The sequence below is a fragment of the Corvus kubaryi genome, unplaced genomic scaffold (genome assembly GCF_017639235.1).
Source record: "Corvus kubaryi isolate FWS band 111438036 unplaced genomic scaffold, C.kubaryi_AGA036_p1.0 37394, whole genome shotgun sequence".
Taxonomy (NCBI): domain Eukaryota; kingdom Metazoa; phylum Chordata; class Aves; order Passeriformes; family Corvidae; genus Corvus; species Corvus kubaryi.
This window is the reverse complement of record NW_024581133.1, coordinates 14,042,628-14,068,111: the sequence shown is the minus strand read 5'-3', so window position 1 is coordinate 14,068,111 and position 25,484 is coordinate 14,042,628. Positions and strand designations below refer to the sequence as shown.

General features: G+C 39.9%; 1 protein-coding gene across 8 annotated transcripts; it reads left to right on the top strand.

Moving 5' to 3' along the window:
* The first annotated feature begins 1,236 nt into the window (after nt 1–1,236).
* Nucleotides 1,237–24,822, top strand: SLTM (SAFB like transcription modulator). 8 transcript variants are annotated; one of them, XM_042039444.1, is made up of 21 exons: nt 1,237–1,446; nt 2,107–2,194; nt 8,771–8,844; nt 9,142–9,324; nt 9,760–9,807; nt 10,813–10,840; nt 12,247–12,661; nt 13,222–13,271; nt 15,454–15,572; nt 17,136–17,285; nt 17,375–17,484; nt 17,572–17,732; nt 18,059–18,150; nt 18,374–18,537; nt 19,613–19,787; nt 20,375–20,499; nt 21,032–21,202; nt 22,058–22,372; nt 22,777–22,927; nt 23,665–23,822; nt 24,169–24,822. In XM_042039444.1, exons 1-21 carry the CDS (start codon nt 1,255–1,257, stop codon nt 24,275–24,277), a joined length of 3,078 nt encoding a protein of 1,025 aa, XP_041895378.1. In that variant the 5' UTR covers nt 1,237–1,254; the 3' UTR covers nt 24,278–24,822. The 8 variants fall into 8 exon arrangements, with proteins under 8 accessions (XP_041895378.1, XP_041895379.1, XP_041895375.1 ...); XM_042039445.1 differs by having other exon boundaries at nt 12,193–12,661; nt 17,572–17,651; XM_042039441.1 differs by having other exon boundaries at nt 12,193–12,661.
* The last annotated feature ends 662 nt before the right edge of the window (nt 24,823–25,484 follow it).

Sequence of the window (25,484 nt, the reverse complement as noted above, 5' to 3'; positions counted from 1 at the left end):
ATTATTAGTCCAAAGTGTGCTTTAAGGCTTCTGTGCATGTTTAGCTTTTAAATACATAGATTTTACCTTTTGCTAACTGATAACTCCTTATCAAAGCATTACTTCAGGTAATTTTGAAATGCACTTCCAAGCTCACTTTGAAAAGAAAAAAAGAGAATGGTGTAACAAATCTTTCAGGATTCAGAACTTAATTTGCATGAAAGGTTGTTTAACAAAGACTTGTTAAAAAAAATTAATTTTTTCATTTTTATCTATATGTAATTTCTGAGTGAAGAAACAGAACAAGAGGACTGTTGTGACTTCAATTAATTTACAGGCACTTAAATTTACAGATTCTGCCTCATTTGAAGATTCAGTACAAGCTGTAATATCTACTATTGACAAAATAACTTCAAGCGTTCCTTATAGAAAATGAATGAAATGGAACTAAAAAGTAACGTCTTCCATTACCTGGTACAAATACAGCCTAATAAATCATCAGAAGAGGTACTTTGGTAACAATTTAAAACATTAATATTGTACTTCTGGAATACTTCAAATTAAAAACTGTTACAGAAACAGATCAACTGTTCATTTCCTAAACTCTGACAAGCCAGTGACCAGAGCACGCAAGAATCACAGTAGTATTAGGTCGGAAAAGGCGTCTGAGATCATCGAGTCCAACCTATGGCCGAAAACCATGATGCCAACTAGACCACGGCACCAAGTGCCACCTCCAGTCTTTCCTTAAAAACCTTCAGGGACGGTGACTTCACCACCTCCCCGGGCAGTCTGTTCCAGTGTCTAATCACGGTTTCTGTGAAAAAATTCTTCTTAATGTCAAACCTAAACCTCCCCTACTGCAGCTTGAGGCCACGTCCTCTCGTCCTGGCACTGTTCCCTGGGAGAAGAGACCGACCCCCACCTGGCTACACCCTCCTGTCAGAGAGTTGTGGAGAGTGATAAGGTCACCCCTGAGCCTCTTCTCCAGGCTGAGCCCCCAGCTTCCTCAGCTGCTCTGCACAGGACAGCCGCCCCAGACCCCTCCCCAGCTCCGCTGCTTTTCCCAGCACTCGGCATCTCCCGCGCACGCCAGCGGCGCCGGGACACTGCGGGGCCCGGTCCCCTGACGCGCAGGGCGGGCCCCAGGCGGGGCGGGCGCTCCAGGCCAGGTGCGCCACTCCGCGCCTGCGCACAGCCGCGCGCCGGCCGCGCTCCATCCGGGCATCGCGCTCATTGTGCGCGCGGCCGCCGCGCTCGCCCGCCCGCTCTAAAATGGCCGCCGCCGCCTCCACTCCCGCTGCCGCTGCTGCGGGGGCTCCCGCGGCTCCCGCCGTGCCCGCGGCGCCGCCCACCGAGAGCAAGAGGATCAGCGACCTGCGCGTCATCGACCTCAAGTCGGAGCTGAAGCGGCGCAACCTGGACATCACCGGCGTGAAGACGGTACTCATCGCCCGGCTCAAGCAGGTGAGCGGCGGGCGCAGGCCCGGCCCACCCTGGTGGCCGCCGCTGCCGCCCGGCTCCGGAGGCAGGGCGCTGGCGGCCCTGCCGCTGTCCCGGTGTGGGGGGCGGGGTCTGTCCCCGCCGTGCCTCCAGTGCCCGGGCGAGGGTCCGCCCCACCGAGTCCCCGGCGCTGTATGGCCCCTCTGGGCCGGGCTGGGCGCGGTGTCCCGGCTGGCGGAGCTCCCCGCCCCGGCTGGCGGAGCTCGCCCCGCGGCCTTGAGGTCCGCCCGCGGCCCCGGGCGCCGGAGCTCGTCGGGCGAGCCCCGGGGCAGGTTGTTGCTGAGGGCTGTCTGTGCTTCCCGTGTCCTGTTTTTGAGCTGCCCTTAATGCCATTATGGACGTCGTTGTGGCCTTCTAGTGTTACGTTTCCAAAGAGAAATGTGCGGATCCTTGATAAGCTGTACTTCCAAAGTGTCATTTTAACAGCTGAAACTCTCAGCCATTATTATTAGTGTCCCTTTGCTCTTCTCCCGCTTTAAGTGAAAGGTTTAACCCAAAGCGTTTTATAAAATATTTTTGAGATGTTGAAAGAACTGTTTGGCTTACAGACTTCTACTGAAGTCAAACTGCCCAACTTTCCACTGAAAGCCATTAAAAATTGGGATTTTTTTTTTTCTCATTTAGGCTATTGAAGAGGAAGGAGGTGATCCGGATAATATTGAAATAAATGTTTCAGCTGACACACCCACCAAGAAACCAACTAAAGGCAAAGGTTAGGATCTGTTGATATATTTTTATTCTTTTGCAGGTTTTTTTTGCATATATCACCTTAAAGAAGGACTGTAGGACTGGGGTCTGTAGTTTGGGTGCAGTTGTGACTTTACTTTTCATAACTTCTGTCATATAAGACATCCTTTGCCTTGCATGTCTGTTTTCAGTCTCTGTATATAGACAATATATGGGAGTGCTGGAGCAATACATGTAGGGAGAGCTACAGATAGATGGAAAATGACTGGCTTAAGAGATGTGCATTATGAGGTAGGGGCTGTACTGCTCACAGCTCCTGGAGACCTGTGCTGTGTGTGCTGAGGTGCTGTAGATGAGCTGTGAGGGGTTTGGAGTGTGCTGTGTTCAGAGATGCTGAATGTGGGGTGTTGCAGGTGCAGGGTGGAAGCAGAAGGTACTGTGGGGTGTCTGCCGTGTCCAGAAGGATCTGTGTAACAGCAGAGGTTCTTCAGCTGTGAGCAGGTGCTGGACCCTGCTGGTGATGAGGGCACAGCAATATGTGCTAGGGGGTCACTCTCTGAAGGGGACTGTGTTGTGTGGGTGTATTAGCATGCTCTCTACTGAAGACAGGGTTTAAAAACATGAATTTTCTGAATAGGTGCTGAAGCCTCACCGTGGAATGTCTAATTAAGAGATTTTAGGTTTTCTATTGTGAGACATTAATATTTACTTTTTGTGCTGATCTGTTTGGCAGTGATTTTTTTTCAGATTTTTTCCCCTCCGTTTTCTTTTGCCTGAGAATTTAAATACTGTTTTGTGAGTTTGGAGTCTGGGGGATTTTTGTTTGGGATTGTGTTTTCAGTTTTTCTGGGAGCATCCATGATCTATTAGTACTGGGAAAGGACCTGTCTGCTTTATGCACCGTGTTCTTCATTGAACATACACACTAAGAATGCTCACACATGTGCTACAGGGGCATGTTTTGGACATGAACAGTCTTATACCACTGTCACTTGTCATGGGCTAGGATTTGTGGTGAAAGTGATTATTCAGTCAGTCTGGTACTGTGAATGGTGAAATTAGTAAGAAAATCTGTCTGCTTAGAAAGTTTGAATAACTTCTCCGTACTTTTCGCACATTAGAGAAGTGAAAGGAAATAAACTTTCAAATGTGGTTTCATTTTTTTTCTGTCACATTACTTTATTCCCTCCTTTAGAAAGGTAACTGATGATTAAAATAATTACATGGCAGCTAAATAAGGAAACTCTTCCACAATTTTTCATGTAGAGCTCTAAATGGCACTATGTTCTGCTTTGACAAACACTTATCTCCTGTTTTTTATCCTCCTAGTCTCCAAACTAATACCATGATATGCATAATGTTCTTGAACTGGTTTCTTGGGTAGTTCAGAGGTAGTTTGCCAACCAGTACTGCTGCTTCCTGAGGCAGGGCTTCAGTAGCTCTTCCCTGCCACCTCTCCTGTGCACCAAATCGTCATGCATACACATGACATGTGCGTTCCTGGTAAACCACAAAGGAAAACACAGCATTTGTGAAGTTCTTATCAGCTCACTTTGCAAGCTCAGGAGTTTTTCCTCATTACTTTTTAGATTACAAAAGTCTTATGAGCAAATTTTGTGCCAAAATTGTGGGAAGTTTATTGTGGAATATGAAAAATTCACTGTTTAGTCTAGGGGAAATATTTTTTTATTGTATTGGTTTATTTCTAACTGTATGAAATATATTTTTTGATTTTTAGCTATTCACTGGGAGACGTTTTTCCTCCTTACTGATTTTGCTGAGTGATCCAGGCCTTTGCTAATGCTTGTTTCTACCCCCTCCCCCCCAACTTCAGACTAATACTGATGGGTCTTTAATTTTACTGCTGTCCAGCAGTAAAATAATGACATTGCCAGTTTTATAGTATTTTCCCTCTGCTATTATTGCTGTACAAGGGAGGGTAGGAGTATTAGATATTAATTTACAAAGAAAACCCATCTTCAGGAAAGGGCAGGGAGTGGAAGTGATGATTAAACCTCCTCATAGCAGCCAGAGAGAAAGGCCAGTGGGAGGGAAGAAAGGAGGCTGTCCTTGCAAAAAGTCACAAAGTGTGTCAGGTGGCTAGGTCCAGGGTTTGGATCTGAAAGTCTTCTGTAACCAGTTTTACTGGAGCTCTTAGGGTCTGTGGAAAAAGCGTGATGTCTGATTGCCTAGCACTGTCTCTTCCAAAAACCTTGCCTGGAATATTGATACAGGCCAAATTGGAGTGGGAATGGGGTGTGTGTGAGGGGAGGGAATGATACACTTGTCTTTCCTTGCTTTTTTTTTGTGTGTATGCTTACAAAAAGGGAGAAGAATGCTAACAAGATTAAGAGTGGGACTTCATTTCATGCAACTTAAAAAATGCTTTCAGAAGGGTTCTGTAATCCAACAAGAATCCTTGATCAATCCTCATGCAAAGTTAGTAAAAATTTAACACTTTTTCCAGGCGTTACTTTAATTAAATAATTAGGATAAAGAACTGCAGAGTTATACAGGTAAGATCAGTTGGTTTTGCCAATTAAAGTTTGAAAGGAAAAAATGCCAAGTGCTCCTTTAAGTGCCTCAGCTGTGCCTCTCCACTGTAGCCTTTAGTAGCTATGGATGAATTTCTTGTTTTGTAAAAAGATGACAGTTTTTAGAAAAAACTTATCTTTTCAAGCCTAACTGTTCTGCTGCCTAGTCTGGTATCTAGAGGAAGTTACCTTACTGCTAGTATGAAATACTTTTCAAATGTTTGATTTGAATGCTCCTTTGAAGGATCTGCAGTCAAAAATGTTGTTGAATATTAAAATTGGTAATTGAAAGTTACTTTCCTGATGAGTTTTGGATGAAGGAAAAATTTTAGACTGATAATTTTTAACCTTGCAGAATTCATGTGAGCAAAGATGTTTATTTGCTGCTCTACAAGTTTCTGAGGTCAGTTAGCTACCCCGTTAGTTTATGTCTCAAGTAACAATCTAGTTGGCAACTGAATTTCCAGTTTGACATTACTGTTTCTTGGATCAAAAGCTGACCACTGACGGTGGCTGGCTTGTACTGTTGCCCAGATAATTTTGACTTCTTTATTAAAACCATTCAGTTACTTAAATATAAGAACAAAACAAAGTAAACTAAGTTGTACACTTGGTTTTCACAGACCTTTCTTTCTAAAAACAATGACTAAGAACTGTATCTTGTAGACACAGTAGAAGACTTAAATATTCTTGTACCTCATGATACCATTTCAGAATACAGAAATAGAGAAGGATTATTTACTTTTCTTAATATTGGGGCAAATGAGACATTTCAAATTGCACTAACTCTTAATGCTATAGTTTATTCCATTGTAAAGATTTATCTCCTGTTTATGTCCTATCCCATGTTTTTGATGAATCTTTAGCATTAGGTGTGACAGAACCCTGTTGAGAGTTTCAGCAGAAATACCAGAAGAAATACAAACTCTTAATTCTTCCAAAATTTTCTGATGAGTATGTCACTCTGCTCCTGCCTGACATGCAAATATCTAGTTCAAGAGTTGTCTGGAATACAGTCTTCTATAATTCTGTAAACACTCAGGTAGCCTGAATTTCTCACGTGGAGGACCATGAATAGGTAGGATAACCTTATGCTACTGTAGGGCTTAAATGAAATGAAAGCTAGACTGCATAATGTTAAACCAACATTTTAAAGATGTTCTAATTCTTCTACGTACTTATAAGGAGAATATTTGTTCTCTGTGTAATAGTCTGTTGCAATTTTATGGTGTGTAGCAATTGCTGTTGCCTGCAAAGGGATTGAGCATGGCATGTAAAGGAGTGCCATCATTCCAAGGTAAACGAGTGTTTGTGTTGTTAGGCGCCCAGATCTGTGGTGAATGCTGCATACACACATTTTCAACAGACACTGCTTGGATAAACCTGTACAGAAATTGTATCAGGTGTTGACAACTTGTGTTACTTGAGACCATCTACACCTGTTATCTGCAGAAGGTCCAGCTGTTCTGGCTCTGTTTGTTAACTTACCCTTCAATCACATCAACACTGGTCTTGAATAAGTACAGAGAAACAGTTATTTTTTGCAAGGTATCTGTTGCAATCTGATTTTAGTTATGTGAATTTAAGAGCTAGGTGTGCCTTTCAGTAGCCCATGGTGGATGAGAGTCAGTCAGACAAATGTTGAATTTTTGTGGATGCTGGCTTTTTGGCACGTTACTGTACCAACATCTGAAAACCATCTGTATCAGAACCTTGAAGTGCCACTTTTGAGCAATGATACTCTAACCAGAGCAAAGCAACCTGAAACACAGAACTTGAGAGGGAGAGCAGACTTATACCACTTTCTGGCTTGAAGCTGAAAAGTGAAGGTCTTGTTATGCCTGGGAATACCTCTGGTACTCAGAGCAAATGGGATTTGCTACAAATACAGCAGACATAGTAAAGAAGGGCTAATGAAATCATTACTCAATATATTAGCAAAGAAAAGATACAGCAGTCAGTAATGAAGCTAGTTGTAACTTGCTCTTGGTGAGGACTGGTCAATAAAATATAGTTCTCTAGCTGCTATTGCGTAATGGTGGGGCTAACTTGAGGTAACTTTGTCATTGGTTTGGTTTTCTTTTCTGTTCCCTATAAGGCCTCGGTTCTAGTTCACCTGCCATATTTCCTCAGGCAAAATGAATGATTAAATAGCTTTCATGATGGTCTATGCTAGATAGTTGCTGAATGTGTTGAGCACCTACTGTGTGTGCTTGCCTGTCTCTGTGTATGCTTAGCTGGATATAGGATGCAGGAAAAACTTGGTCTTTCAGGTTTAACAAACAAACTGAAATGTGAGGGGGTAAAACAGAAAGCAGTTGATTGTCTGTAGAAATCCTTGTTGTTTCTCACTGCTTTTTATTTATGTTGAAGATACCTGGGGTCTGTAGATTCTATCATAGAATGCTAAAAAGCTAACACAAAATATGAGTTAGTCTTGGTTTCAGGCATCAGCTGTGATGCACATCAGAAACTGTTCTTTCCAATGTAAGTCCTCTTCCTGAGAAGAGCTGGCTTCCCTTAGTATGCCTGTGCAGCTGGCTTTTTGCACCAAAATCTCTCAAACCTATTGCATTACAAGTATAAAATGAGACACTTTGTGTGTTGGTTTGTTTGTTTGTTTTAAGTGAAGTAAAATCAGTGATGCTGACTTTAGATCTGGAAGTTTGAATCTCATGTTTTCAGTCACAGAAATAGCTTCTGCCATGTGCCTTTTCCTGGAGATCAGTGTGTGCCTGTACTGAAAACAACAATGTACTTTTTCTAGGAGTATGGTCAGAGTGCTGCCTTTCAGGGAAATGCGTAAAACCAACTGGAATCCAAGCAAACCCAAAACAAGTGTCTCTTCTTGCCCTGTAGTTGAGTACTTTCCAGCTTTGAAATGCAATTTAAGAACTGTATATGAAAGACCATGGAAATTAATGGCTGAAAAAATTGAGTAGTTCAGCTAGCAGAGATGTCCATACTGTGTCAAACTTTGGCTTATGGTTTTCTTTTCTATTCCTTTGGAATAATTATAGAATTGATTTAGCCATTCATTAGAGGATATGGGGAGGAGGGAAGATTCGATGCCAAAAAATGAAGTATTAAGTGCTAATTATGACTGCCATCTCATTTGCATTTGAATTGGCACAGAGTTTCAGCAGAAGATACAGTAAAGCCGCTTCCTAACAGAACTGCTTTTGTACCTTGTGCTACTGAAAACTGTTGCATAGGCTAATCTTTGATAGACTGAATCAAAGAGAGAGGACGTTCTTCAAAGGGTGTGTTTGTGTAGAGATGTTTCTATCTAGTGTTCTTAGGTCTTGTTTTTCAGAAGATTAAGGAAATGCAGTGGGTTCCAAAGGGAACTGTGTCCAGTCGTCATCCCCACAGAGACATCTCTAATAGAGAAGAGTGTGCCTGTGCTGGAAGAACAGAATTCCTCAATGAAACAAGCCCTTAGTACAGTAAAGCATATGTAGAAAGCAGAAGGGCTTCACCTACTCAATTCTTCTGTCTCACTTCATCTTCTAGTGATGAAAAGTACTGAAAAAGGTGGCTTGGAGAGGCTTGTAATTGCCATGCTTGTGGATATTCAAAGCTGCAGCTAAATAAAGCCCTGAGCCCTTCCATCATCTTTGGAACTTGACTGTAGTTTTCAGCAGGAGGTTGGGTGGACTAGGTGATCTTTAGACATTCGTTCTAACCTAATTTCTCAGTGATGTTACTTATTCTATAAAACAAGACCTTTTCAAAGTCATAATGACTAGGTAATTCTAGAAATGTTTAGTTTATAGTTCAATATTCTCCTGAATTCCATTGTCACTCAAAATAGAAGGATTGGTATTAAAATCTCTAACTTGGATGTAACCACTTGTTTATTGAACAGCACTGATTGTTCATCCTCACTCAGCTGATATTTTATCGCCTTAAAAATTACTCAGTTTTTGGAGGGTTATACTGTAGTGAACAATCCAGCTAAGCTGGAACATGTAGAGAGTAATAAACTAAGGCCAAACACATAATCAGTGCTAGAAGTGTGCTCTACATAGCAGGTCTAGTCACAGCATATCCCATGATTTCAGGTAAAAAGCAGGAAGCTGATGAATTGACTGGTGATGCTTCAGTAGAAGAGGATTCCTTTGTCAAGGTAATAAAAGTATGTAAAAACTTTTCCCATTTTGTATTTAAGGTCAATGTTTGACTTCAGTTAATGAAAAAGTTTCCATTTTGTTTGTGGTAATTTATGTGGAAATTTGGAGCATTGTTTTTACTGTATTCACAGTGTGATGCCTAAGGGTGTGAAGCAGAGGGATTTTTAAAACATACTATGAGTTTTATTATGTGCGTGAGACACATAATAAATCCAGCAGTGAAACACTGATTCTAGCGGTGATTTTTTCAGAATAAAGCTAGTACTTTCAGTTATACCAAGTATTTGTGTTCACACCAAAAGGAAGGTGAACTGGAGACTCAAGATGCAAGTGATCAAGATGGAAATGATGAATTGAAGGACTTCAAAGAATCTGTTGATGATGAGAACTTGAATTCTAAAGAACTACCATCTGCAGAAAGGAAAAGATACCGTGACCTGGAGCCAGCAGAGACAACAGATGTGGAGAAGGATTCCGAAAGTCAGGTACTTGGCTATATTTTACATGAATTTTTATCAGCAAAATGTACATTTTTCTTAGTGTTTGTTACTAGGAAGTCAGAACTAGTTTTTCAGTTTGTCTTGCTTATCTCTAAAATATAGGGTTTTTTTTTTCTTTTACTCTACTCTTTTCTTTCTATTTGCCTTGGTTTATATTTGAATAGTCCTGAAACAAATGTGGCACTGATTGATAAAATTCTACCTGAGTCCATACAGAGTTAGTTCCTAAGTGGTCCTTTTCCCTTGTACTAGTAGTGAACTTACAGTTCCGTGTTCAGATTATTTACATCAGGAGAACTGCTCGTTGATGTTCACATTGTGTATCCACTTACATGTTTTCTGAGTTAACTGAATCTCTTGACTTCTGAATGTTTGAGTGTCTTACAGTTTGCTAATCAAGTCCCTTTTCTATTTCTATAGGAAAATGCACGTCCAGACATAGAAGATTACACTTTTCCAGCTGTCCATGTGAGTTCTAATTCCATTCTGTTAAGCTGATTTTCATGTATGTTTAGTTGGAAAAGATCACTTTAGACTGGTTTTTCTGTTCCAGTGTGCATGTTAGAGTCAGATGATGTAAGACAATAAAGGTAAACAGTATGGGAAGCTTTCATTCAAATATTTAATACTGCAGATAATTGTGATACCAAGTGAGTTGACCTATTTAAAGACACAATTCCTGTCTACAGTTTGGGAGTGTTCAGTGCATAGACTTCACAAAGACTGTTTCACACTCCCTTAAAAACATATCAGAGGGCTATGTCAGATACTGTAGTAGTATATACAGCCTGTACAGGAGTTCAGAACTTCTGTTTAATGTAGAAGTTTGCCCTTAGAGAATGTCCGGAGTGTGGAACAGGGCATGGCTGTTTAGAGTTGCTTTTCGGTGTTTTGGTGGTGTCTGATATCTCTAAGTTCAGAAATTCATTCTGAGTTACATGGAACTGATGTCTGAAAAGTGATGAGTCATAACAGCATCTCTTTCTCAGTAAAATTAATGAGAAAGAAGTAAATACCTATTGAAATCAGAGTTTAATTTTTAAGTACTTACCGGAGGGAGGCGACCTAGTTTCTGACTTCTCTCTCAAGCTTTTGAAGCTAGTGACGGGCTGCTTGCATTTCTCTGAAAGCAGCAGTCAGCAGTGTGACATCTGTTCTGAAGGCTTTAGCAAGACGTGGAATAGTTTAGAAATGTCCCATTGAGTTAAGGGTAAGACAGTATCTGCATGTCCCAACCAACTGCAAACTGCAAGCGTTGCAGTTAAATACCTAGTTGTTTCATGAAGAAGTTTCATAAAATTTTTTAGTGATTTGACAAGGGAGATGCAAAGGTTTGGTTCCTGGATAATCTTTGGAAACAGTTTTCATTTCAGTATTTGCCTTCATACAGTAGAAAGTCTGTGAAAAATACGAACTGTTCTGCTTAAAGTTTCAAAATAGGAGACATTTAGTGTTGACTTCCTTTTCTTGCAGGATGGTGAAGATGAAGAAAATGACAAAGGTATGTCTAAAGTTTAATAGAGTTCAGAGGTCTTACTCTGGTAGAGCAGGCAACTTTATCTTGTAACATTCAGTCTCTACTAATACTAGGCTTATCTCCAGCACTAAGTATCAGTTGTCTCCTCATTGAGCTCAGCACCTGGAATCACTGCAGTCAGTTTATTTCACTCCTAAGAGTTACTTTACTCTTAAGAGTTGATTACAGTACTTATCAGTTACTGTGGTGGATGTATGATACAGTTGTAATACTATGATTCTTAATAAAAACCCATAGTATTCAAGGACTCTGATTTTAATATACGGTAAGTCTTGATGCCAAAGCTTCCAACTTGCACTGCAGTAACTGATGTTTAGTTGAGTGGAATGCTACACACTCACACTGAAGTTGAGCACCCCACAAATGTATGGACCATCATATGCCTGGCTTACTGTCACTTAGAAATACCAGTTGTACACAGGATGGTAAAACAAGTGTTTGAAAACCTGTGGAGTGGCTACCATTTTTTAAGCTGTGCTCATTAGTGAAACTGTAGAAGGAATCTAATGCATTTGGGCAAACAGACTTCCTGGACAGAAGTCTTAAGGATTCTACATTTTTGTGGACTCGAAAGGACATGGAACACCATCCATTTACACAAGATGGAATAAACACATTACTGAAGCTACAGGATAAAGCTACAGACTCCGTGTTTACGAGGGACCCTATGGCGGAAATGTCTCATCTACGCAAATCCAAGAATACGGTTGGAGATGTCTCTGTGGGACTGAGATGGAAAATCTTTCCAGTGGATGAAGACTGAGGACCTTTGTCTACGAACTCTGGATTAAGGCTCACCCATCCATGTTCTGCAGCAGCCTTGTACAAGTCACTTGACTGCCAAGCAACTGCTTGGAAAGGAAAGGAACAGAGAACACCCACGTGGAAGACTGGCTGGAATTCTCCAAGACTGTAATTCTTTCGGATTGCGAAATGTTAGAAGTTCTGGAACCAGGAAGATTCAAAGACAGATTAAATCAAACTGTGAACGTCCAAAGCAACTATTTTCTTCTGGAATGCTAAATCCTAAACTGGAAAATGGATACTTCTTATGAAGAACGGGTATCTCCGGGATGGAACCATATTCTCCTTCCTAATGTTTTGGTATTTGTCTCTAGAAAATGTGTTTTGCCATGAAGAATAAGTGATCCTGGGTAAAGGATTTATATTTGTGTTAATACACCTTGTGTTTTTTTCTAACCTTCCATCAGTGCTAATAACTGGCTTTGTATTTTCTAGGTCCTATTCTAGCTTATGCATATGAAATTGTTTAAACTTCTTGTTTTGCCATATTTATTCCTGTTAAATCCTCTTAGATAAAGCAGGTTCTGGTGATGGTACACAAGAAGTATCTAAACCTCTTCCCTCAGAAGAAAGCCTAGCTGAGGCTGCTCACACGGCTCATGAAGAGATGGAAGCTAACACCTCTGTGAAAGAAGCTGAGGATGATAACATATCGGTTACAATCCAGGCCGAAGATGCCATCACTCTGGATTTTGATGGTGATGACCTCCTAGAAACAGGTAAAAATGTGAAAATTACAGATTCTGAAGCAAGTAAGCCAAAGGATGTGCAGGATACCATTTCACAGAGCCTGGAGAAGGAAAGCAAGGACTATGAGATGACTGAGAACCATAAAGATGGTAAGAAGGAAGACTGCGTGAAGGGTGATCCCGTCAAGAAGGAAGCCAGAGAAGGTTCAAAGAAAGCAGAATCTGGAGACAAAGAAAAGGATACTTTGAAGAAAGGTCCCTCGTCTACTGGGGCCTCTGGTCAAGCAAAGAGGTTTGTTTTTCTATGTCAGTTCTTTACGATACTGAGTACCAGCATTCAATAAGATCACTCTACATTAAGGGGGTAGCAGCAAGAATCTTATAATTAGTATCCTATGCTCCTGCCTATAGGTTTTTTGACCGCCATAAGTTACTTTTTAAAATTCAAGATCTTCGTATAGACACTATGTCCTACTGATTGCATTGTCGAATTGTCAGCATTTATTTATTTTTTTCAAATTGACGATTTTTTTAAATGTCCTTGTGATGATGGTAATGAACAGCTATCAGTTCTAAGAACACAAAGTGAAGTCAAGTCCCCGTCCTGAAATCTGGAGAAGATTGCCATATATCCACTGAATAGAGTTGTCAGAAAATCTAGATCTTCAGGCATCTTGGGGAAAATCAGTGCAAGAATCCATAAGGGAATCATTTGTTCAAATATACAGTCTGGCCCTTTTTCATTTTTATTTTTTGAAATGTTAACTTGTCTGTTAGTGTTAGTAGTATAAAATGCAACACCAAATTCTGTAGTTTCAACTTTCTTCTGATTTTTTTAATTTGCTTCTCTAGCTCTGCTAAGGAATCTAAAGAAAGCAAGACCACATCAAAGGATGATAAAGGTAACTATTACAAATTAGTTCAAGACAATACAACCCTAAATGCTTTCCTGATGGAGAAATTGCTTGCGATGTGATAAAATGGCTTATATGATTGAACTCAGCCATCTGTAGTAAATTATGCTAGAGGTACAGTAATCATTTGCTATATGTATGTGTCCATATATTTTGTTTCTCCTTATGCCAGGTTTGTCATAAGATCAAAAATACTTACTGTAAAGACTTGATGAAGATACGTTCTCCTGTTTCAAAAATGCTTTTGGGAGCAAATTCCATTTAACATTTCCCAAGTCTTTGTTTTGATGAGAAGCTATAATTTTCTCAGATAAGCCTGCTGTAATTTACAGCAAAACAAGCAAAAAATAATTGCAAGTACTTAAATGTAATGCCAAGGAATTTTTTTGTCTTGTTTGTAATTCTAGCTCATTTTTAAATAAACAGAACTCTCAACCAAGTATTACAGTGCAATGCCAGCTTGCAAAATTGCGCTTGTGGTTGTTCAATGTATTAAATTTGAACCTATTTTTCTGCCTTGGCGTTTCCATCTGGTTCCATAAAACCCTGTATTGCGATTATAAGTTTGAAGAGTGGAGCTCAAGAGCACATTAATGTCACCGGTTATACTGATGCTTCATGGTTGAACAAATGTATTTGTGTGAGCTCATGTGTCTCTTTATTTTACCTACTCCCTTTCTGCCAAAAACCTTTGTCACAAAATCTCTGGCATAACACTAATGGATGAATGAAACTTTACCTGATAACTCAGTTTGAGAGGAAATTTTTGTGGCAGACATAATTGGGTCTTCTGTAGATGTGTCTTTTCATGACAGTTACAGCAAATCTGCTTTCAGTTTCATTGTAAGCATGTATCTTCATTTATGTAGTATATGTGATAACTGTAATAGTAACTGTTGTAAGGCTTTCTCTAATATACACAGCCAAAGCCAGGCCAGTGGCTGTTTAATGATATTTACTGATTTTTCTAAGTGTATCACAGAACCATAGAGTGTTATGGGTTGGAATGGACTTTAAAGATCATCTCGTTCCAATGTCCTGCTGTGGGCAGGGACACCTTCCGCTATTCCAGGTCGCTCTGAGCCACATCCAACCTGGCCTTGGACACTTCCAGGGATGGGGCAGCCACAGCTTCTTTGGGCAACCTGTGCCAGGGCCCACAGGGAGGAATTTCTTCCTTATATATCTAATCTAATATCAAGATAACCCTAGTATGACCATAACTGAAATTTGTTACCTTTTTCTGTTGGTTAATCTTGATGCATTGAAGAAACAAAACTATCCTTTTTTTTCTCAAGATGGTTAAATTACCTTTTAAAACTGCACATCACCAGATTTTCCATCTGTCAAGCCAGAGATCCAGTTCTGGTCTTGCCTGTAGGACTGGCTGCATTTTAACGTATTCCAAAGCAGTTCATACATTTAGCAGCAAACAACAACAAGCTGAACTACCTAACTGAAGACTAAAAGATACTGGGAGTGAGATTACATGAGCCTCTTGAGTTGTTGTTGCTGTGTTGTTGCAAAAATACCTAATACATGGGGTGGGGGGAGTATTTAAGGCACATAATGTTTTTCCAGCTTTTATTTAGTATTTTCCTTAGTATGTGGGAAATAATTTTGCTAGGTTGTATCCAGTTCTACATCCAGTAGTATTTTTAAAAATCTGCTCTGGATGAAGCCGATACTTCAAGAAGTTGTGGAAATTGACCACATGGTTCTGGAGGCTGGGATTGTCTAAGTCTTCTGTATTTGCCTTGCTGCTGTCTCTGGTAACTTGAGCAGTGTACAGACATCATGATAGAGAACAAATGCTGTACAAAAAAAATTTCTTGGATGGAAGCTAATGATAAAAGCCAGATATTGAAGCTAAATGTACATACCCAAATGAGGGGTAAAGCATGCCTTTATTAAAGATTTGTATTATTTTTCTGTCTTTGTCCTTTGGGTACAAGTTAGCCAAGCTGTTGGTCTCAATACATGGTTAAATGAATGAAATCTTGTGGCATATATATTTTTTTTCTATAGAAGTCTTTTCAAGAAAGGTAACCAGATAAACAATTACTTAGAGGTAACATGCTACGTTTCTCTTTTCAGCAACACTTCAGTTAAATATTCATGGTACCTTCGTCTCCTTAATTTTTTGGCTGTTTTGTAAAACTTGTTTCAGGAAGCGCGAGCAGTGTTAGCGGTAGCAGTGGAAGTTCAACTAGAAACCTGTGGGTTAGCGGACTGTCTTCCAACACAAAAGCTGCTGACTTGAAAAATCTCTTTGGCAAATATGGAAAGGTATTTCATGGGGTGTGATACCATGTGTGTGGTGTGTGTCTATTCCCCCTCCTCTATTCAGTTACACAAATTGAGTAATACTTGATTTAAATAAAGGTTTTAGAGGAAATGTCTGGCCAGTGCAGTCTAAAACCCCATACTTGCAGCAGTAAGAGTGTATGCTTACAGGAAGAACCATATGTTCATTTTATAGGAAGTTTTTCTTCCTGTGGAGGTAAGATAAGTATAAAAGAAATTTCACAAATACTTGAATATTCTGGTCAGGACTGGCTTTTAAAGTAATGATGGCTGTGTTCCTTTGTAGCAACTGCGTTTGACCATGAGTGCGAGATAAAGTACTAAATGATAAAATCGCAATATAAACAGTCTTTATAGAACATCCTGCTTTGGGAGACTGTTTTTAAAATGTGTTCTGAAGGCTTATGAATAGGAAGAATAGGTAAAAAGATGTGACGTTTAATGTATGATCCTTTAGGGACTCTTTCAATGACTTAATGATTTTTTTTTTTTACAGGCTGCTTAATTTAAGTCTGTTTTCCCAGTTTTGGTTAATTTAAACATACAAATTCCATAGAACAATGCGGAAATCTTAAAAGCTAAGCAGTCTTCTAAACCCAGGGTTGTTGTCATTTTCCCAAAGGAGTTGCTGATAACCATGTGAATTTGTAGTGTTTGTGTAAGCCTGTGCAGGTAATGGCATTATTGTATCTTGGGAACTAGTTAGAACCTGAGCACTGTGAATATCAAGTATGTGTATTTATTATTGCATATCTAATTTTTCTAATTAATTTATTAGGCGATTTTATTTAATGCATTCACAAGTGTGGACATCTGAGAGTATATTTTGTTGAAACTTTGGCTGTTTTCTCTGTAAAACTGGTTGGTAGTTATATTTACATGGCTTCCCAGTTTTAAAATTGATTGGGAAATACTTAATGACTGTACCATGACAGTCTGCTAGAAAGATAAAATTGTTGCCTTTAAAGCATGACTATGGCAAAAAGACTGGCTTCAGTGGCTATAGAAATTCTAGCGAGGTGGGGGAACACAAAGCTTAACACCTTCTCAAGAAGCAGATGTCAGAGCTGAATGCTAAAATGGCTTAACTGACACACTTGCTAGATGACTTTGAAGAATTGGCTCCCTTTGTAAGTTACTACATAATATTGCTTATATGTTCCTGCCATTAATTGGCAGCTGCTGACTTTTTGTGGGGGTTCATCTGTCAGAGATGAACCATCAAATTCAGGTTGGTGGTGTTTCTGTGAATGAATTTTGACAATAACTGAAGAGAAGCATTTAGATAATGGGCATGAGGAGGTGACTGGTCAAAGCAGGATGCAAGCATTAATATGCCTTGATGTGCAAGTTGGGATAAAGTTCTCAAAGCTTTTGATAGCTTGGGAGTGTCAGTCAGTCTTTCTAATGGGGCAGGAGTTATGTTGCTGTTGGGGTGAATTTGTTTAGTTTTCTTACATACTAGGGTAAAAATCTTACTGGAATACCATAGCTTCCTTAGTAGAAATGTTTCTCTCAGAACCTAAATTCTTCCTGTTTGCATAGGTACTTGGTGCAAAGGTGGTCACAAATGCACGAAGCCCAGGGGCAAAATGCTACGGCATAGTAACAATGTCCTCTAGCACAGAAGTGGCCAGATGTATTGCACACCTGCACAGAACAGAGCTGCACGGACAGCAAATCTCTGTGGAGAAAGTAGGTTTCATAACATGAAGACTTTTCCCAAAATAGACCATCTTTTACAAGAATCTGTATTAACCTATTTGCTTTTGAAAAAAAAATAGGTGAAGGGTGATCCCTCCAAAAAAGAATTGAAGAAGGAAAGTGATGAGAAATCTAGTTCGGGTAGGAGCATAGGAGATAAGAAGACTGCATCAAGTGACAAAGCCAGCAAGTAAGAAATTTCACATCTTCTGAAATTGTGAAAATCCTCTAAGTTGAATTTTCCTCATTGGATTTATGTGTTCTTTTTCCTAATAAGAACTCCATCAACCAAAAAAGAAGAAAAGAAATCAGAGAAATCTGAAAAAAAAGAAAGTAAAGAAGCCAAGAAAACAGAAGGTAAAGATGAGAAGAGTGATAATGGAACAAGTGGCCCTAATCAAGAATCCACTAAAAAAACTGAAGAAAAGAAAAGAATAAGTATGCCATATAGCCATATTTCCTCCTGTTGAATCTGTGTGTCTGACTTGTCTTGGGGGCATGTTCTTGCTCTTACTGGAAACCAGACAATTAAACACCTGTTCTTTTTTAGACTCCAGTAACACATTTACTACTTCCATACTTTATACTAATACTCAGTTACAGGCATGTGCTGGTATGCTTCTCCTACCAGTACCAGTTCACTTCAGAGATTTAGAATTCACTAAGGAAAATTTATAATAGGCAAATAGAGATAGTTGTGTGTGTGTGTGTTTTTAAACCTCCTTTTATTTTTTTTTTTTTTTTTTGTTTCCCCCCTTCACTAGGTGGTAAAAGCCCAGGTCAAGTTGTAGTTTTAGACCAAACAAAAGGAGACCAAGGCCACACTAGGACAGTTAGAAGGGGAAGGTTTGATAAAGTAAGTATCTATAGATTTGATGCAATCCTTACCTTATTTGATCCTACCTTGCAGTTGATATTTGCACTGAAGAGTCAATAAACTATCACAAACTGTTAAGCTTAGATAGAAGCTTTGTATGCTTTGGGATTGCTAAGTCATTAATGATACTTGAACGTAACATCCAGAAATCTCCCTAAATGAATGAGACTTCTGAAATAACCATTGTAATCTCTATCTATAGCCACAGATATTGAGGAACAAAGAACGTATTATTCAAGATAAAGTGAAATTCAGGGAATACAGGGGTAGAAAGGATATCTTGCCTTTTGAAAAGATGAAGGAACAGAGATTGCGAGAACACATGGTTCGGTTGGAAAGAATACGACGAGCTGTTGAACTGCGAAGGTAGTAATTCAACTTCTTGCTAAAGGCTATTTTATACATTAATTGATCAGCTACTATATTTAGAAATCTAATCAGAATGCATTCTGTCAAGCCTCCTAACCAGATGTTAAAGTCTGGTACTTTACCTAACAGTATCTTTATGTGAATTAACAAACTCCAAAATTCTTGTGTTACCTTTTAATAGCTATACATGTACACACACAGCTTAGAGTTTGTTTCAGTGGGGGGTGTATCTCATAAGTGTTACTGCATGCCAGTTTTCTTTTTGAAAAGGTGAGAGGTAGACTAGGAGACAGGGCCCAAAGTAGTGTTTAGGGCTGGTTTGTTTGTTTTTAACCATAACATTGTGTATCTAAATGACAACTCAAGCATAATACAATCTTGACCCTTTAAATAGAAGGACCAAATGGCTAGACTGTTCTGTTCTGCTGTTTTCGTATGGCCAAAAGCTTGCAAAGAGCAGTTAAAATGAGCTATGTTGTCAGCTGGGTTTCCCTAAACAAAGGGAAATAAATCCTAAACAAAGGAATTCCCAGCAAACATAAACCTTAAAGGAGAAAATGCCTTTTGCACCTCCTCTAGGCTGTACTATGGGAGGTAGAAAGATGAAAGAAAATGAAGCTGTTCATGAGTCTACTAACCTGTGCAACTCAGAGTGGTTATGATCGGCTGTCTTACTTTTTGGACAGAAAACCACAAGTAAATTTTTTCTTAGCTTGAAGAGGACAAGAGCTAAAATAGCATTTATTTTTTAGATCCAGTCATATTCTTGGCTACTGAATACTGTTGTTACTGTGTGCCACATGACAAATGAGAAATCCACATTAAGAATAAAATACATCAAGAAATGATTCTTGAAATAACTTTTCCTATCAGTTGTCTGCTGATGGTTCTGTAGATAAGCTAAAACCATTTCGGCTACTTGGGGCTAAAAGGAGTAGACTTCTGGCACAAGGACTTCTGTGAAAAGCTTACTCTGAAATAGTTTTTTAATGTCTGTGCCTAAGGTGATGTTAGCTTTGGATGACAACATTTTTTAGATGAATTTCTGCTACCTCTTTTTTTTTTTCTTCAGGCGAAGAGAAATTGCTGAGCGAGAGCGCCGCGAGCGAGAACGGATACGAATAATGCACGAGCGAGAAGAGTGCCTGCAGAGGGAAAGGGAACGACTTGAAATTGAGAGGCAAAAGCTGGAGAGGGAGAGGATGGAACGGGAGCGTTTGGAGAGAGAGCGTGTTCGGATTGAACAGGTGGGCAGTTGGGCTCTGGACTGTGGAGGAGCTTTTTGGGGGATGGCAGAGTTTGCACTTATGGGGAATTTTGCTCTTCACCCTTCCACCCAGCCCTTTTTCTTTCATAGAAAACCAGCACGCGTTACATAATCCACAATGTACAACAACAGGAATCTTTATCTTGTTTGCTTGGGAGTAATTTGGTGTAAAATGCTTGCTACTGTAGCAGCTATACAAATCAGTCTCTAAACATGAAGCACAATGGATCATTTTGCCTATACCACTCTTCATAATTGTACTAGATTTTTCCTATAGAATACCACTGCAAACTTCAAGAAGTGTTTCTGGGCAATAAATACAGTAGTAATACAAGAAATTACCCGGACACATTTCTATGTAACAGCCAATAGCATCTCCAGATCTGTTGTCTGCTTTTTTAGAGAAGTAATTCCCTGTGCTCTTTAATCTTGGATGCTACCCAAGGATGAATTTTATCAGATAACCTTTAGCAGAAAAATGTCAAGGGATAGGTCTGTATCCTTGCTAACTGTTCTTTGGGTATCTCTAGTAAAGACCTGTTCTGCTTGTGGTTTCTTTCATGGCAGGAACGTCGAAAAGAAGCGGAGCGAATTGCACGGGAGAGGGAGGAACTTCGGCGGCAACAGCAGCAGCTCCGGTATGAACAGGAAAAGAGGAATTCTTTGAAACGTCCACGGGATGTAGATCACAGGTAATTCTCAAACTGGTTTTTTTTTTTTTTTTTTTTGCAGTGCATAATAAAAAGAAACAGCTACAAGCCTTGTATCAGACTTGAAAATGCATTTGTACCTGAAGCAGGTCTTCACAGAAGAACTGGATTTCTGGTATTTGTTTGGTTTAACATTAGTTTATTACAAGCATGAAACACTCCTTATCTGTAGGAGGGAGCTTTGAAATTAGAGAAGCATGCCATGAATTAATTCATATTGTGTGAAAAAAACACAATTCAGAGCGTTTGCTGAGAAAAGCTGTTCTGCCTTAATGGTTGAAGCTTCTAGCTTCTACTTTAAGAATTCATATTTCTGCTAAATGGATGGTTAGTTTTGTGTGTTTTCTTAAATGGTTTTGTCCACTACTCTTAAGGAGTCTACCTTTGTCAGTGGCTTTCCAAAGGTCAAATGAACATCTTCTGAAATAGACAACTGACTCTCAACAGTTTTCTGTGTATTAGGCCTTGATTTGGCTTCATATGACTGATGAGGGTTCCTTTGTTTTGGCTAAAGGAGAGATGATCCTTACTGGAGTGAGAGTAAGAAGATGGCTCTTGATACAGATGCACGTTTTGGCCATGGCTCAGATTACAGCCGCCAGCAGAACAGGTTCAATGACTTTGATCACAGAGAACGAGGCCGATATCCAGAAGGTTCTTCTGTTCCATCATCTTCTTTTGATAGGTAAGTTTAGATAATGGAGCAGGTATTTGTCTGCCAGTATCTCTGTGGATTTCACTCTTAACTGTTCAAAACTGAACGTGGTGCTAAAGGCTTTATACAGTTCTGATGTAATAGAATTGGAGTACTGTCCTGACATTTCTTCAGGACTGGCCACTTTTATCATGGAATCTAATTGCTTTTCTCTGAGGGCTTTAAATTAGCTACCTGGTGGCCTTTTTTGTGAGACATTTCAAAAGGATTTTTGCAATTATTCCTTCCTCTTTCACATCTAGTCATAAGTTCTCATGGATTTCCTGTGTCCAACTTGGTAACTTGCCTCCTTAAGAAGCAAGGCTAAAAGCAACTGATTGAAGGAGAGTTAAGAGCATTCCTCAGAATCCATTAACTCTGCAGTAAATGCTGGTTCCAGATGCAACTTCATGGTTCCATTAAACATCTCCAGTAACCACTTATAAAGCTAAGATCACATAATTGTAGCTTCTGGACTTCTACTTTTAGGTTTCAGTGAACTAGAATTGTAAATACAATTCTGACTTGAGAAATCTTAGCATTCCCTCTGTTTTGCCCATACTGGGCAAAATGGCAGCCCCATAATTGCTTAAATTACACTGGCCAAAATAGGAACAAATAAGTGCATAAAAAAATGTTTAACTGGCTGTTAGAACTCAAGCTCAAAATTACAATTGTAGAAATAAATACAATTTGGGAAGTATCTTTGATTTCTATTCCACGTATATAGTAACAAACAAGTAATACAAAGATGATATTTTATATCCTCATGCTTGTGCTTACACGTGCAGAGAAAGGTGAAAATGGAAAACAAGCAAATGACTCTTTCCTACTTTAACAACTTAGGCGAGATCGTTTTGTAAATCAAGGGGAGGCAAAAAAGACCCGCCCAACAGCAAGAAGAGAAGAGCCGGGGTTTGAGAGATATCCCAAGAGTTTCAGTGAGTCCAGAAGAAATGAACCACCACAGCCAAGAAGTGAACTCCGGGACACAGACAGACGGGAAGTGCGAGGAGACAGAGATGAAAGGAGAACAGTGATAATTCATGACAGACCAGAAATTCCACACGGCCGACATCCCAGAGAAACTGGTTCCAACCCACCTAGGCAAACAAATTGGAAGAGTGAGGGAAGCATAAGCACAGACAAACGGGATGGCAGGTAAATTTGCTGACTAACCAGTGAAAGTACTGATTCTTGTAGAATTTATCCATAGTAGCAATCCCTCAAGAATTAGTGCGTTAAGAGAGAATAGACCCTCCCCTCCTAAAGAATGGCAACATCACTTTTCAAAAGCATGAGAAGAAATCTGTAGGTTAGCAAATACTAAATTGCATCCAGTACCTAGATGGGATTTAACACAGAGTTAAGGAGGCTTTTGTGTAGAATGCAGATGTAAACGAGTAACATGTGAGCTGTAATTATTTAAAGAGCCACACAGATCTAGAAGAATGTTTCTAAGAAGTCAGATGCAGGTTGCTAGGAACCACAGGAATCTCTGCTGTCTACATGTGCTATGACTTGGTACCAATTCAACTATACTGAAACCAAAATTTTGATGAAAGCAATTTTTACAGAGGCGAGAGGCCAGATCGGTCGGGAAGGGAAGTGTCCGGCCACATGAGGGGAGCACCTCCCGGGAGCCGCAGCAGCGCCTCCAGCTATGGAGGCAGGGAAGGAGAACGGGGCGTGATGGGAGAGAGAGGTGGAGGACAAGTGAGTCACCTTCTTGTGTTTGTGAGCATGAAGGAGAGGCTGGAAAATGCAGACTCATGCTGGAAAAATGACCATACAGCATCATCAAAATGATTCACAAGCATTCTGGCTGTTTTCAAGTCAGTTTTCTTTATGTTTAAGGTTCTTTTTTTAATAACCCAAGAAACTGCAGAAAAATTACCCTATTCTCCTTGTCTGGCATCTTTATGATAGATCAGAAAAATACCTGAGAGAGTAGTCAATTAAGCTTTTGAGAATTTGTCATCACCTTTTCAGGGTCTTAACCATACACTGCCTGCTACTTTCAGTGCAGTTTGTAATTGTAATTTGTAATGTGATACTGAGAGAAAATCCTTTTGCAAGACTTTTCTTTAAAAGACTACAGACTAACTTACTCCTGCTAGTAAATCCTGAAGCATTTAAAAAGTATTAATGTTCTTCTTACTGAGTTTTATGCCAGTGATCATGAGATCAGGGCAGAATTGGGAGTAAAGTATGAGTTCATGGAACTTCACTCCCTCCATACCCACACACTTGCCGTTGCAACAAGTTTCTGTTACCTAGAATTAACAGGAATATTGTAAACATGTGTGAGCAGCCTATGGACTGAAATCTTAAAAGGTGCTGGAGTTAGGTTTATTTTATCAGCTTAAGCTTAATTTTCTTGAAAAGTTTGTTTGCTGTAGATAGAATAGCCCTTTCTTTCTGAGAATGACCGACTGTCGCTTTCTCACCAGCACTATAACGAGGACAGACACGTTGTAGAACGCCACAGTCGTGAAACTGGACCAAGGAAAGAATGGCATGGACCTAGTTCTCAAGGAAGTGGCTATCATGACACAAGGAGAATGGGAGATGGCCGTGGAGGAGGGGGCATGATGGCTCCACATACAAGGTACAGAAACCACTCCTTCCTCTCCATTCCCTACTGAGCCCCGGCAAGCTTTGGTGTCCTTAGGAAGTGCAGCAGTGTCAGTAGCAGCAGGGTGATTCCCTGTGGTTGCTGCACACACTCAGCCCCACCTGCCCTGCCAGCACAGGGCTCCCCAGGGGTATTGCTGCTGGCAGCGTGGTCCAGCAGCACAGGGACTTCTTGCAAAGTCTCTTCCTGCATGTTTTAAAGTCTCTTTTGAGACTTACAGTTTAACAGTTGACTGATAAAAGATGTAAGAACATTATTACCTGTGCACCAGGAGTTTAGATATGTATCATAACACTTTTTTTAAAACTTTTGTTTCCAGTAACTCTTCACCCATTAATAGAGTTGTACAGATCACAGGCAATTCCATGCAGAGGGGAAGTGGCTCAGGATTTAAGCCATTTAAAGGTGGACCTCCACGAAGATTCTAAGATCTACAGCTGCTTGGTTTCAAGATAACTTATTGAAATCTCTTGTAAACTTTCTCTCATTAAGAACAGGAAATCTTATCTGGAAATCCTGGTTAAATTTTTTTAATTTAACATGATTATTTTCCTCTCAATTTTGGAGGCATTTTAATAGTTACGTTGTAATTTTGGATAGTTTTTGTGTATCTTTGATAAGCATTTTCCCTGAGGCACTAGAGCTGTGTAAAAAGAAATTGGAACCAAAATATTTGTTAATCCTGTATAAAAGAATAGTTTGCAGCTGTGTGCTAGTAGTTTGATTTACCAACATTAGCTCTGTGGTGTCATGCTTTAAAGTTAGCTACTTCTCACAACATCCACAATAACCTCCATTTTGAAGGTTGTCCAGGCTATTATCTCTGCTTTCTAATTTGTAGAGAAATAAGATTTGTTCTTTCATTACTGGGTATTATGTAACCTATTTTTGCAGAAGGTACTGTTACATTGAGTGCATTTATGTGTATTCTTGCAAATGTATTCTTTTGAAATAAACCTTCATATTCTGTATAGCTTCTAGTAAGTCTTTAAAGCAGTATTTGGGGCAGGAAGGCAGAATTAAACAGGTATGTTGGTATAGCAAATCAAAACATGAGTGCCATTAGGTTCTAACTAAAACTCCTTTGTCTCCTTCACTGTTACTGAATTGAAAATTAAAAGCACATTTGCTCACAGAAGAAAGATTAGAACTAAAAACCAGAAGAACGCTCAAGCAAGGCCCAAAGAAATAATTTTAGTTTGCTCTTTGTGTTTAGCAAAACTCTGTGGAACTTTGAAACAGCTGGGTTTTTACACCAGACTACCACACACTCTGCTTACAGGGCTTGGGGACTCCTTCAGCTGCTGACTAATGTGGCCTTGAGCAAAAGGGCTGCATCTTGTTAAGCCTTTTGGTTTGGGTCAGTATGTAAGGGTCTGTGTTCAACCTTTCTGCACCTGGCTGGAATAGAAATGCCAGACAGCCAGGCCAGGACTCATTTATCACCCAGCCAGGGTATGGGTATAGTTACAACACTGCTATTCAGCAAGGGAGAAGAGCAAATAAGCCCCATTTGGAAAAGCTGGGTGGTGGATGGTTACCCAAATGAATAGGGGACTCCTACCAGAACAGAAGAGCTTAGGAAGTAGTCCTTGAATAAGAGCTGGAAGTGCTTACTGGTAGACTGCCTGTGAC

Bases quoted from the DNA above. Each gene is read 5' to 3' on its own strand.
- SLTM (XM_042039441.1), top strand. From the start codon at position 1,255: ATGGCCGCCGCCGCCTCCACTCCCGCTGCCGCTGCTGCGGGGGCTCCC. The intron at 15,573-17,135 runs GTATTTCATGGG...CTGTTTGCATAG, and splicing joins TCTTTGGCAAATATGGAAAG to GTACTTGGTGCAAAGGTGGT. The intron at 18,151-18,373 runs GTAAGTATCTAT...CTCTATCTATAG, and splicing joins GAAGGGGAAGGTTTGATAAA to CCACAGATATTGAGGAACAA.